General features: G+C 41.6%; 2 protein-coding genes across 5 annotated transcripts in view; one reads left to right on the top strand and one right to left on the bottom strand.

Moving 5' to 3' along the window:
- atp8a1 (ATPase phospholipid transporting 8A1) overlaps positions 1-7,934 on the top strand; it is a 147,893-nt gene extending 139,959 nt beyond the window's left edge. For 3 of the 4 annotated variants that reach the window (XM_049585985.1, XM_049585984.1, XM_049585986.1), the window contains 2 exons: positions 689-780; positions 5,317-7,934. In XM_049585985.1, the coding sequence (XP_049441942.1) occupies positions 689-780; positions 5,317-5,414 (190 nt within the window). In that variant the 3' untranslated portion in view covers positions 5,415-7,934. The other variant, XM_049585988.1, reaches the window with a different exon arrangement.
- A 2,208-nt stretch (positions 7,935-10,142) lies between these two features.
- On the bottom strand, positions 10,143-14,301 carry shisa3 (shisa family member 3). Its single transcript, XM_049586003.1, has 2 exons — positions 13,629-14,301; positions 10,143-11,505 (listed from the first exon to the last, which is right to left on the bottom strand). The coding sequence occupies exons 1-2, from the start codon at positions 13,897-13,899 to the stop codon at positions 10,919-10,921; spliced, it is 858 nt and encodes a 285-aa protein (XP_049441960.1). The 5' UTR covers positions 13,900-14,301; the 3' UTR covers positions 10,143-10,918.
- Between the last annotated feature and the right edge of the window lie 12 nt (positions 14,302-14,313).

The following is a 14,313-nucleotide window of genomic DNA, read 5'->3' on the forward strand; positions in this document are numbered from 1 at the left end:
CCATTTTTCTTCCCCTCCAGATAGTGAATGTCTCATTTTAGAGCTCCTATATTAAAGCCATATATTATAAAAACGTATTAGCTGGACCAGGTCTGCTCTGCTCTCTGGGGCCTGAGGCCTGCAGCAGGAACCAACATGGAGCAGATCAGTGTGAGATCTCCTGCTGGCTGAAAGTGATCCCCGAGCCTGGCCACTGTCCCGGACCCAGCGGGCTGCAGGCACACTCACACTTACACACACTTACACACACTCACACACACGCACACACCCTTACAGAAACAAACATATAGTGAATGTAGAGATGCAAACACGCAGATCCATGGGTGACTTTGCATATATGCACACAGATGTATGTATGCATAGAGGGCTTACATGAATACCTTCTGGCCAACATGCTGTTTCAAATATTTCACCCACACCCACACACACACACACACACACACACACACACACACACACACATGTTGTTCTTCCTCCTGTGTGTGCAGAGTTCTGTCTCCCTACATGGTGTTTGAACCAGCAGGTAGAGCAGTTGGCAGGTCCATCCACTCTGGAGGTGCTTGGACACAGGTTTGATGTATGGCTCATTAAATCTGCCTGTGGTGCTCAGCATGCTGTAACACCCCGCCTCTTTCTGTGTGTGTGTGTGTGTGTGTGTGTGTGTGTGTGTGTGTGTGTGTGTGTGCAGTTTGACGGAAAGGGCCCAGCTCCTGAAGAACGTCTTCAAGAAGAGCACAGTCAGTTTGTACCGGTCCGACTCCATGCAGCAGAACCTGCTCCGTAAGTTACACAAAACATTTCTCTTTTATCTCTCTTCCTCTCGTACTTCCTTTCTTACTGAACATGACTAAAGATGGAGAAGTCCGTTAACTTTTACCTCGAAGAGAAAAAAAGTTAGTTTATCCATGTTAGATTTATCTGCTTCCAAATCTCTTCCCTCGTCAGGGGAACGTATCGAGCGTCATTACTCTTCCTTTGACGCGCACCGTATCTCTAAAACCTTCGTTTCACCCTTCGTCCTGGGGAGGTAGAGACGCTCTGCTCATCCCACGTCTCTTCATAAATACTCTGCGTTAACCAGATGCAGGAAACACATGTCAGTAACTGTGTCTGCGAGCAGCCCCACAGTTCCCTGACAGTTCCCTGTGTCTTCACCTTCGCAAACTGCTTATATAAACTGTTAGATGAGTTATTTTCATGGCAAGTTGGAGACATAAATACATACAGTTTGGAAAGCGCCGGTTTTTGAATCTCACTAAAAAAACTGAAGAATCTTTCATTACATTTTGCTTGATTTTAATCACAGCTTTGTTCATTTTCCATTTTATTCTTTACATCTGTCTATTTGACACCAATGTATCTGAGGCCCCATTCATAATGTTACAGTAGGAGGTTGGTAATGAGATATTTTCCCTCCTCCTTCATAATAAAAGTCATTTTAGCCACTGGCAAATTACAGCAGCTGGTTCACGGACAGGCTTAGTGTTATTTTAAATGTTAGCATTATTTACCTTTAATTATTCAGCTGCGATTCAATTATTAACACAGACAGCTGCAAACTACTTAAAGGAATACTTCATCCCCCCAAATCACCCTGTGTTATGTAGAATTCTTGAAGCAAACTTTTTGTTTTTCTCACATGCCTCCAGTGCACAAAAAAATCACACTACAGGAAAAATTCTTGATGAATTGAAGTCACAGGGGACCATGTTTAACAACAACAAAACTATTCCAAAACATCTGTTTAAAAAAAACTGTCACACAACTATGTCTGCCCCCCAATATTCGACCAAATGTTAGTTGACCAGAAAGGTCATTAGTTGACAAGATGTCTTTGGTCGCCTAGTCGCAGAAAAAACAAACAAACAAAAAAAAAACAAATATGAAGCTCTATAAGGAGCAGCGGCTTGTCAGAATAAATCAAACCTATATGACTAGACCATGGTGGAATTTAATTTGAAAGGACAGACACAGGAGTCAGACAGGAGTCACGTTACAAACCAATCACAGCCGACAGATATTTTTCCCTTCTTCTGTAAATATTCAGTCTGATGAATACAGAAAAGTTGATCATGTTAGTGCAGGGCTACCCAGAGCTTTACATCTGTCCCACAGACGACAGGCCTACACTCAACCTGCCACCGCCCTTGAAAGCTGGCACAGAAAAGGCACAAGAGTAGCTCACAGCACCCGACTTTGTGTTTTCCAGATGGTTATAGAAGCAGCATGTGTACGGTTCCTAATTTCCAGGGCTGGTAGCTGCGGTTATTCCACAGGCTAGTTAACAACATGTCGGGCAGGAAATCCAAAGTGTGGGATCATTCTGAGAAGGTGAAGGACGAACCCAAGGTGATATGTAAACTCATCTTCATTGGTTGACTACAAACATGACGTATCATCTGAAACATGGAAGTAGCTACATGCCCATTAGCCACTTAGCACAATCATTACCGCTTTGCCGACAGCGTCATTAACAGGCAGCTCGCTCAGTGTGTGACGTGCACTTGTAGATAAAATATAAGCTTATATTAATGAAGGTTCATTAGTACGGTTTTGTATTTCTCTGTAATGTAGCACAGTGTTAACAATGTTACTGATACTATTCTTTCTCACACCTTCAACTCAAACCATTGTGTTGCCACGCACAAAATATATCATTTAATAATTACATTCATGTCGTAAACATGTGGGCGACTAGTCGACTAAAGGCTCTAAATGATGATTATTGGTCGACTAGGAAAACTCTTAATGGGGGGCAGCCCTAGACACATCACAATCAAGTCTCATTAATCCAGTTGTATGCTCAGTACTTCTCAAACAGACAGACCCAAGACCAGACAGACCCAGAAACAGGAAACTAAACTGAAAGTGATCCATAGTGCTCTCTACAGTCAGAATCCATTGCCAAAAAGTAATTTTACCTCGCCGAACACAGGAGCTGCTGGCTTGAATAGTTAGTTTATGTTTTTTGTGTAACTTTGGTGTTTAAAAGGGTTAGTTGGAATTCACTAATTTCTTCACGAATCCATTGTAACATGGGGTGAGTAATTGATATACAAATCATCTTTGGGGACGAGTATTCCTTTAAATGTCTCTTTCTAAACATTGATTACATCAGTAAAAGACTTGCCCTCTACTACTAAGTGTATAGTGAGGCATCATATAGCTTTTGTATCAGCAGCAGAACTCAGGTGTCACATTGGAAACTTTCCACAGATACTCAAAGCATGGGTTTGGTTTTCTGTTTATTTCTCTTTTCTGTTCTGTCCTTTGTCTGATCAGTTTGTTTTTTGTTTGTCTCATAGGTGGGGATGAGACCATTGTTGTGTGATACCATTTTTTAATTTCATTATTCAAACCTCACCCCATTTAAAACTCCAGCCCCCTCTCTAGCTCCCTGATAGACGCCTCTCTCTCTCTGGTCGTTGACTTCCTGTCCTTCCCCTCGTGTGCTTCGTGTGTCCTGAGTTGAGCTCAGTAGAGCAAGATAACGATGAAATGATGAAATGTTGCGCTGTTATTCCCCCACAATGCACTCGTCTCAGCGGGGTCCTTTGAACTTCCCCGCTGGCCTCCAGGTAGTGACCAAGTCATTTGACACTTTAAGGTGAGTCAGGGGTCAAAGGTCAGAAAGGAACCCTGTAGGAAAGTTTAGGTGGTAGATAATACAGATAGAAAGTTTTAGGGGAGCTGTCATTACTTTATAGATCACATGATTTATTTTAAATGAATAGTGTGACATTTTGGGAAATATGTTTATTGGATTTCTTGCAGAGAGTAAGAAGATCAATACTCGTGTGTGGATTAAATATAAAACAGCCAAGCCCCAGTTTGTGCCACTCTTGTATTTGCATTACATGAATGTCCATTTCTCTCTCAGTATACTGTGTGATAAAACATATTTTAACTATTTTTCTCTCACTGCAGCTCAGACTACATCCACACTAATACATTGTAGTTTTTAAAACTGCTGTTATGTATACCATAGACTGTAAAAAATAATTGAAGTAGCTACCTTATGGTTTATGGACTCCTGTTTGAAGCCTTGAGCTCAGCACTTTGGCTGTTGCCATCTTGGTTTTTTGGAGCCAGAGGTGACCATATTTGTCACTCAAAGCAACCCGCCCTTAAGGGTGTAAATTTAAGCCTTAATAAAATATAAACTAGTGAGTTATATAAAAAGTCACCCCTTGTACAGTTGTTACAAAGGGGGAAATTAGCTACAGAGTCAAAACCATTTTTTGTAAACATGTTAATTTCTGCTATACAGTGGGGCATTTTAACATGGGGTTCTATGGGGATTGACTCTGTTGTGGAGCCAGCCTCATGTGGCCACTCCATGAACTGCGGTTTTTGGCACTTCTGTGTTGGCTTCATTTTTCAGCCCTGGAGACACATCTTTGCTTCCTGAAAGGGTCTTATCAGTCACAGCTTGTCAAGTCAAAATATTACAGCTATGTGTACATACCGAGCTACAATGTCAAACCTACAACTCTGACCGCCTTATACTCATATCATCCTCTCAGTAACAGTTCCACAACCAGGTTTGAGATCAATTGCTTCTCCTCACGTAACCAAATTTGAACAGATCATTTAGCTGATGTCACGTGAAAACATATTAAAATGAAAACATATTACTATGGATGTGACCTCAGACTCAGAGAGGAAACTGTTGCAGTTTGGAAAACGGATTAAAAATCTTTTTTATCATGCAGTGGACTGAATTCTTTTTTCACCCTGATGGTTAAAAGAGTATTTAAGGATCACGGAAGTATCCGTTGTGTTAAATGATCTTCTGTATTTTTGAAACATCACCAGATGACGCTCTTTCAGAGAAATGAAGGCTGAGCTCTGTGTCTCAAATGTAACACTAATACATTGGCTTGACTCTGGCTGCTGCGAGCCAAGAAAAAGTCCCACACATAAACCCCTGGAAAACCAAAACTGTTTTTTTTTTACACTTTGGTTTTAATAACGTGTAACTGTTAATGATGCATTAATCATAGAGCTTTAGACGTGCTGGTGGGCAGATTTTGTTAGGCTAGATGTTTCCCTCTGTTGTCAGTCTTTATGCTAAGCTAAGATAACCAGCTGCTAGCTGTTGCTGTATGTCTAGCGTATAGTGGTGTTGCTCTTCTAGGCAAGAAAGCAAATAAACAGATTTACCAAAATGTTGAACTATTGCTTTAAGGTTTGTACTTTTAATTGTTTATTCTGTTAATTCAGTTGTTTAATGTGTTTTTTACACATTTGAAGTACTTTTTTTTACATTGATCACTGATATATGTAGTTTTAAGTGGTTCAATCCTTTTTCAGATGGCTACGCCTTCTCTCAAGACGAGAACGGAGTGGTGTCTCAGTCTGAGGTCATCAGAGCGTACGACACCACCAAACAGAGGACCAGCGAGTGGTGAGCCGCCAGCCCTCTGGTCGGCCAATCTGGAGCCACAGCAGCCGTTTCTAATGGCGATATTTGAAGCTTAGCGGGTGAAGACGAGGCGCGAGCGTGTGCCTCCAGCACTGAGGGGATTTTTTGGACATGAATATGAAACGGACAGAGGAGAGTGTCTTTTGAAAAAGGGAAAAGGAAAAAAAAAAAAAAACAAGGAACAAAATAAGTTGTGTTCACTATCAGCTGTAGTTGTGTGTCCAGCAGACATGATGAGCACTGTGCTTTCTTAGCAGTCTGTGGTCTGAAGTTCTTCACTGTTCTCGCTCAGTTTGTCGGAGTGAACGTCTCCTCTTTATTGACAGCTCATTAAATTAAAGTCAAAACTCCTAAACACTGTTATTATAGAAGTTAAAACACTGGATGATGATTAGTTTTAGAGTATGTGAACTTGTGAAAGATTGCCAAAGAGCAGTCGTATATACAATCTTCCAAGTACTAGTGAATTCGGAAATGTTTAAACCAAATGTAACCACACTCCTGAGTGTATTCCAGCACTAAACGGACCACTTCAGAGCAGACATTGTAATATTTAAATTTTCGTTTTGCACTTATGGAAGCATCTATTGTGTAAAGCCTTACATTTGCTCATGCCTTCATCCTTGTTTCTTCTAAAACACATTCGTTTCTCTTTAGTTTCATTTCTAAAAGTATGTAGATATCGTGCCTGATTTTATTAATTTTGTTCCTTCTTGTTTCTTTTTAAGAAGTTGCCTCCTGCAACTCACTGTAGTCCAGTTTCCACCGTTTTTACAGCAGACGCATTGCTCTCGACTAGTAATTGCATTCCACACATCACTCCTGTCTCAACAATCACAACGGTGCCTACGTAAACCTTTTCCCTCGTAGAAGAAACAGATAGCCAAGAATAGTTTAGCCAGCTAGCTTAGACCAGTGCTCCACACACACACACACACACACACACACACACACACACACACCTACTGAAGACAAAATCACTGTCTCCCCACCACAGTATTGCACTCGTACAATGTGAAAACTACAGAGTGCCTTGTGGCACATGAATAAACGACGATTTGTTCCTGCAGAGGTGAACAGGAGGCTCTGTGATGGTCTTGTTGGAGCGTACGGTGATGACAGTGTTTCCCTTAAAATGGAGATTTTATCCTTCTAACATAAGTGCCATTAGCTTAAGGGAGAGAGAAATATTAGCCAGGAAATCTTCACAACAATATCAAAACTACTTTGTCTCTATAGTTATTTTGTGGATTTGTATTTTTATATTGGAGATGTATGAATTTTGCATTGACTGGCTTTGTAATGAACTGTCTGTAACTTTTAGTTTTCTTTTTCTTCCTCTGATAAACTGGCAGGATAGAATAGATCGAATGAGGAAACTGAGCTTTCTTAAATGTCTTGTTATTATTATTATTATTAATATTAATATTGTTACAGCTTGATTTATTTATAATTGACTACTTAATGTCTGTGTGATTGCTTTCTTCTCCCTATGGGAGATCAGATCTCTGACTGCGTGAGTGTGTGTGTCAGTTTATGGCCTGCATGTGCATGTGCTGTACGTGTGTGAGTGTGTGTGTGTGTGTGTGTGTGTGTATGTATGTATGTATGTATGTATGTATGTGTGTCACCTCTACTGTGGATAACTTCTATGTATGCATTGCATGTCTGTGTCCTCTATGTGAGACCGGGAGTTTCTGGCGTCTCCTGGTGTGTTTCTTTTATCGTGTGAGTATGACTGTGTGTGTGCGGCTTGCTCCAGTTGTCCGTCTGCACGACTCCAGGTATAGCTATGGTGTACTACTGTGTGCTGATGCATGGCCCGTATGGGGAACGTGTGAGTGTTAGTGTGCGGTATGACTGTGTGTGTGGTCAAACTCTCGACCTTGACTGTGGGAGTTTCTGATGCTCAGCTCGCTTCGACAGGAGATGTTGCACAATGCACTCGATGTACCTTTCCAGTAGTGGATATCTGGTATTATCTGGTTTCAGTATATGATTTCTCTTGAGTGTACATGTTTGTAACTTGTTTTCTTCATGCAGTGTACCTCTGCTTTACAGGAAAGCTCTTTAGTGAGGGTTAATGACTATTTTTTTTCTCCGCTGGTCTTTGTTGTTAAAACTTGATTGGTCGTCATCTTGTCAAAAAGTTTCCAAAACCGCTGAATGTGGATGTCGTCGTTGTGGAAGGCTTGGACTGTTGCTTTCTTTTTCCAGAAAACATAAAACACACGTTGCTGTCTGTGAAAGTCGTGGGCTGCATGAATGGATAACACAAACTGTTCTCTGAAATGTTTAACTGTACTACTTTGACTCTCCCTCGAGTGTTGATCACTTTACAAAAGAGAAAAAAACGCACCTTTAACTTTACTTTTCGATATTTGTTTCTTTTTCCGTCATTTTGTTCGATGATTGTTCTGCATGTTGGGACTGCAAAACTTATAAGTGTTGTCTTTTACTGCCATGAAGGACTACTGAAATAAACTTTACAATCATGGAGGAACAATGTGAACATCGTTGCTTATTCTTCTGTGTATTCGCAGGTTTGTAATCACTGTGTCGTCTTGTCCCGGTGTCTGGCGACAAACAGGACAAACAGCACAGTGGGAACCTAAACAGGAAAAGGCAGGGAGAAACATCAGTATGCCTGCAGGGCACAGGAACACATCAACAGAGAACCTATTTGTTATGATGGTGACGTTCAGTCGCCCTTCTACTGTCCTGAATCCTAAACAGACAGTGATCTGTTCACGTACAAGATGAGCATCCAGATTAAATAAAAGTTACTCAAGCAGACTTTAATTTCATGTTTATAAGATTATGTTTACGAAACAAGTCCAGGAGGAGGATTTTATTCTTCTGTAGCATTTGGGATCAAACATTCGCTCAAACAAAGGTTGGTAACTATTTTAATGATCATTAAGTCATTATCAGGCAAAGATACAAAACTTCAATGGTCCCAGCTTCTAAAATGTGAGAGTTTTCTGTTTTCCTCTGTAGAATATAAATTAAATACCTCTGCTTTTTGGACTGTTGGTCAGACAAAACAAGATATTTTAAGATGACACCCCAAGCTTTACGACACTGTGACTGACTATATCACAATTTTCTAACATTTCATAAACCAGTAGCGAGTGAAGAAAACATTCATCAGATAAATCAGTAATTGTTAATTCAGCCCTACTACCAAAAAAAAAAAATGTGTTGAGCAGCTGCTTTGTCTGAAATACAGTCATGGAGAAACTGGTGTTTCATTGGTGATACAGTGCAGCCAAACAAACTGGCATCAGTTTAATTAAAAACAAAGTAAGAGTAGGTTGCTGTAGGTTGGTTGCTGACAAATATCTATTTTTAACCCACATCAGAGCAACGACATCACGTCCTTTTTGGGGAAAAAGTGCGGGTGGTGTTGTTGAACAAAAACGTATCTTAAAGGCGGAGTCCATGACTCTAATTCAATACATTATTTGTCAAATTCAGTGAATATCTCCCCATGTTTCACTAGCTGTATGTTCTGTGTGCAGGCTGAAAGAAAAATCTGATGTTCATACACAGCTCTGGCTCTAAATGGGAAATAAAGTGTCTTGGACACCACCATAGTGTGCTGCATTTATGCACAGGACAGAAGAAAAAGCCATGGAACGTGTAAAGAGAAAAGGCAGCGGGAGCAAAAGGGACGTTACAACAGAGCATCTCAAAGAGCAAAGGCGGGAGGGTCGCATTTGTTTGAGTGTTCGGGAGTACAAATAGTCATTCACCAGAATTGCTGCCTCTAGATGGATTCCATACATGCATTTCCTGTAAATCCTGTGCGCTCAGGTTGACAGTTTGAATCCATCACAGGAATGGCGGACCCTGCCACTAAAACCAAAAACCACCATATCGAGGGCTAATTAGGGAACATGAACATATCAACTGGCTACTTTTGGAAAAAATGCCAAACATAAAGGGTATCAAAACTATGGTTTGATTTTATATAAATGTTAAAGCTCATGCCTTTAATGTGTGCTTGATCCCATGACCACAGTGAATTCAATATATGTCAGATTTTGTTTTGAGAAGAATCTTTTCAGGTTTCAGGTTTAGGACCCACAAAAAAAGGGGAGAGAAAATTGAATTTTGATGAAACTCTTACAACTGAATAAAGTGAAACCCTTCAATGTGAGTAATAATCAGGACTCTCACTTGGAAAAGAAACTGGAAAGTTTTTCAGGGCTTGGCAAAGACATGAAAGAATATTCCCATCCAAAAAGATTTAGGAAATGTCACGAAAACCTGTTCACAACTTGTATTTTCCTTTTAAAAGCAAAGTGTGGAATGTGAGAGCTGAAGCCCGACCCAACAGCTGTGAGCACGGACGAGACTTGAAGACGTTCACGCTGGAATCTGTCAAGTAAGTTGTATTTTGTGTTGAAACAGTCACAGACTTTAAGGAACCCTGCAGTGGCAAACATCCTCGCACTAAGTAGTTTGTAGGTTTCAGGAGACACTGATTGCCAAGTCTGTTTCACAGTCAGATAACTGGAGAACAGAGCAGCCTTTGTGGAGATTTTGCCATACCTGTTGGTGCAACCTAAACCTCTATTTCTGGGGCGAGTTGTTTTTAACACTGTGACCATGCCATGCTCATTGAACACTGACAATAACTGATCTCAGCGCTGCATTCCTGCTGTGAAGTCTGGCGCAAGAATGAGCGACAGGTAGCGAGCTGCTGTGCAGACCCGGCCGCTCCGGTTTCCATTTTGTCTGAGTGATGGTGAGGCGTCTTTCAGAGCACAAATATATCATTTAACAGACTTCACATTTATCAGTGCACAGATCGTTCTGAGAGACAACATTTTATTTGCTGTAAATTAGGGAATCAATATGACAATCTTGCTCTGGGTATAACGTCTGTACAACATTTTATAAACATCCACATTTCCTCCAAAATGAAATGTCCTTTGTGTATCAGGTCCTCTCCTCCGTCAGAGGTCCTTGTGATTGTCAAAAAACACAATATCTCCCTGGTTTCCAACATCTATTTCTAACAATGTAACAAGTGTCAGAGTGACAGTGCTGGTGCCGTCTGCCTGTGCAGTGTTTCAGTTTTATGAGGAAAATTTGTGATAAACTGTTCAAGATTTTAGTCTGTTTCGTGAGCTGCCATCTTGACAAACAGCCTGTATGAAAAACCAAATGTAAGTCCAGTGAGGTCTGTTTAAAACATTAGATAAAAGTGCACATGTTTCACAACTGTTGCTGCCTCTAACAGGTCTGTTGAACTCTGATGTGTCCTGTGATGCAGAAGGGGGAAGTGCCTCAGGCCACACAGCTTTGTCACACTTTATCCCTTGTCCTCCTGTCGCGCTCTCTGTGTCCGCTCAGCCGGCCCTGGGCCTTCCAGCCAAACACCACCAGCTGTGTTGCAGTATGTGTTCGTCCTCGCCAACTCACATCCAACCATCTAGAAATCATGTAATCCCTCTATTTCCCCTGCTGCGAGCCCTGTCAGCTCTGTCCGAAGTCAGCGAAGCTCTTGGCTGCTGAGAAGGCATCGGGCTGCAGGGGGAAGAAGTACTGCTGTGGCAGGAGGAACCCAGTGGTCTGAGAGGGGTGAGAGGGCTGGTGGAGCTGTAGCTGGGTGTGGGTGGAGGGCAGTGGGTGCTGCATACCTCCTGACATGGGTGGGGATGTGTAAGGGGGAGGGGGAGGTGGAGGCAGAGTCTGAGGGGTCTGGGTGGGGGTGGAGACTGATGAGGAGACGGTGGCAGACACCAGGCAGCCGTGCTGCTGCTGCTGCTGCTGCCCCTGACCTCCGAGAGAAAACCTCCGCATGGAGCTGCCGCCTCCAGCCGAGCTAGAGCTAGTGGTGGCCGTGCTGGACTGTCGTGACGGGGCGCGGAGGCTTGGGGGAGCGGAGGTGAGGATCATGGGGATGGTTTCGCCCTGGCAGCTGCGCAGGGAGAAGCGAATGGGCTGCTGGGTCGGCTGCTTGGGTCGCAGGCAGGTGCAGCAGTAGACGGCCACCAGAGAGCCGACCACGACAAAGGCGACAAAGATGCTTCCTACCATTAGGAAGGGCACATAGACAGGTTCTGAGGGTGGAGGAAACACAGGCAGGTTAAGACCTTAATGGAACAGAGGCTGCAGGTTATTAAAATGTGCACAGGTGTAGATTTCGGGGGGTGCAGGGGACACATACCCCTCAAGATATAGAACATTTTCATTGGTCCCTCAAAAGAAAAACATGAATTAAATACACTTGAACAATAAATTGATGCTGAAAAAATACAAAACCAGTCCATGAAATTTTATTAGAATGCAGGAAATTAAATCTTTGATGCTCAAAATTTTCTAGAGGACTCTCAAACCCTTAATGTTGAATAAAAACCTACGCCCTTGAAAATGTTTCTACATGTTAAAAAACACCCAACATACTTATGTGCTCTGACTTTCTGGGGAAACACAAAAATAATTAATTTAACGGCTGAAAACTGTTCAGAGAAACTGCACAAAATTATAGAAATTACATTATTTCTAACACTTCAACTCCCCTATTTTACATTTACAGGCACAATATAAACATCTTTTTATAATGTAGTCATAAGCAGATGTAAGGAGATTATAAGTGTTTTATACTATTACAACTATGTTTTACTATATTCTCATTCATTTTAAGTCGTAGTTGACGAATACATTAAAAACATCTGCTTACACTGACATTATACTGCTCTGTAAAACATTTAATGTTTAAGTTGTTATTATAAATCACTTTTACCTTGCTGGTCACTAAAACTACAGCCTGCTGTTTATGGTGGTTAACATTGTGAATCTACACATTAATTAATAAGATAATTTCTTTAAAATCCATCATTGTATTATTAACAGACACATTCCTGCTGGAAAACACAGCTCACGTTACACTCTCTGAAGCCCATTTACTCTTTGGGAGGAAATGAGTGTATGTTTATTTATTTTGATAGGAAAAAATAGGAAATTGTGAGCACAGTCTGTTTAGTTAAAGCCCCACAGCTTATCTGTTTGTTAAACTTAAAGAAAACTTTCGGGGTTGAAGTGACCGATTATTAAAGGTTTCCCAGCTCACAGTGAGTTAATGTCACACTCTGAGTCTGTCAAATGTTTAAAGAGGCCAAAGAAAAGGGGGTCACTTTCTCATTATGATTACTTTGGGTGGCAAATGAGTGAGCTGAGTGTGTTTAGTATTTTGCAGCTCTATAAGCCGGATTGTGTGAGAAAGTTTTGAACGCATTCCTGCATTGTGGTCCGACTTATGTCTGTTAAGTTTTGTGCTAATTTCTCCTTAAAGATTAGTGAAGAATTAAGGGCATTTGTTGAGTGACTGACAGGCTGCGTCAGCAAAAAGCAGTTTTCCTTTTTACACTGATGGCAATCTGCAGGGAGCTCAGGTCAGATGAAGCCACAGGCGCTGAGATACTAGAAGCTGCTGGAAACTGGACACTTTGACTGATTAATGCTGGAAATACATGAAAACTTTACTTTTACTTCACTTTTTTTTGGTTTTAAATCAATTTAACACACATTAATATTTTGTCCTAAACACGTGTTTAGCCTTTGTTGCCCCACAAAATATAAATTTGAATCAGAATTTTATTGGCCAAGTATTTGTGCACAAACAAGGTATTTAACACCTGTTTTTTGCTCTCAGTGTACTCAGAAATAGACATACCCAGAAGGAGAAAGGACAACAAAGCTGGAGAAATAAATTATTATTATTATGTATTCAGGTATATGGAAAAAAAAATACCTCTTTATATATAAATATTTATAAAAAGCACCAGTGACCAACAATAAAATTAAAATACTTAGTTTCTGGTTTGAAAAGATGCAGGAAATCTTTAGTTTTATTTATTATAATTTCATAACAGCAGGATGATCTGGTCTGGAGGTTAGAAACTTAAGTGTCCCTGAGCAAGGCACAGAAACCTGCTTTATTCTGTCTTTACGGATGTTCAGCTGACCTCTGACCTCCCATTAGAAACCAACTTTCCTAAACATGTGTGCACCTGTGTACATTATTCATAATTAAATGCAGGCTAAACACAATTAATATAAGAATAAATAATGTATATGTGGTGTTTTCCCCAACCGAATTTAACTTAAGTAAATTTCCCTCTTATTTTAGAGCTGAAAAATGTATTTTTAAGTTGGTAAGTACTTTAAAACCTGCTGAACTTACGCGCTGCATACTCAGTGTTGTCCACCTCCCTGTCGTTGGTGCAGCTGCCCTGGTCCAGCCGTGCGTCCGCGGCCGCGCAGCAGTAGCGCAACGCGCAGGAGCCGCAGCACACGGTGGCGTCCATGGTGTCAAAGTCCTCCGGACACTGGAAGCCATCATGATAATTCCCATTAGCGTCCAGCCAGCCGTGGCAGTACTCCCCCTGCGCGTCCGATATCCGCAGATTCCAGGTCAGATATCCCAGCAGCAGGCAGCTCAGCAGGCGCACCATCCCGGCAAGCCGCTGGGGGGGTCACGGTTCCCCGCGTCCGGTGGGCTTCAGCTCCCGGAGTGTCGGTCCCCGGTTAGAGACTCTTCATTGAGATTGATTTACTTGAAGAGAAACGCAGCGATCCGGAGACGTAAAGTTATGTCACCGTCATCTTCCCAACATCCACCGCTTTCAGCCAAAAGTTCCCAAATTGAAATGTGAGAAAATCCTTAATTGAATCTTCTCTTTTTTAAGTCACGTGTTAAAACATCTTCTCTGAACTTTCCTCTCATCCAAACATGTCAGACAGTCTGCTCCGGGTCTCTCTCTATCCGCTCCTCTGCTCGTTTGTTGATGTCGGTGCAGAAGTTGTGCGCCCACCTCGCTGGAGACTTGCTGCTTTTGTGACTCTGTGCACGCGCGCACGTAACCCCC

Source organism: Epinephelus fuscoguttatus, linkage group LG9 (assembly GCF_011397635.1).
Source record: "Epinephelus fuscoguttatus linkage group LG9, E.fuscoguttatus.final_Chr_v1".
Lineage (NCBI taxonomy): Eukaryota > Metazoa > Chordata > Actinopteri > Perciformes > Serranidae > Epinephelus > Epinephelus fuscoguttatus.

Coding starts and splice junctions, on each gene's coding strand:
- shisa3 (XM_049586003.1), bottom strand. CDS start 13,899: ATGGTGCGCCTGCTGAGCTGCCTGCTGCTGGGATATCTGACCTGGAAT. Junction 11,506..13,628: donor CAACACTGAGTATGCAGCGC/GTAAGTTCAGCA, acceptor CTCCACCCTCAG/AACCTGTCTATGTGCCCTTC.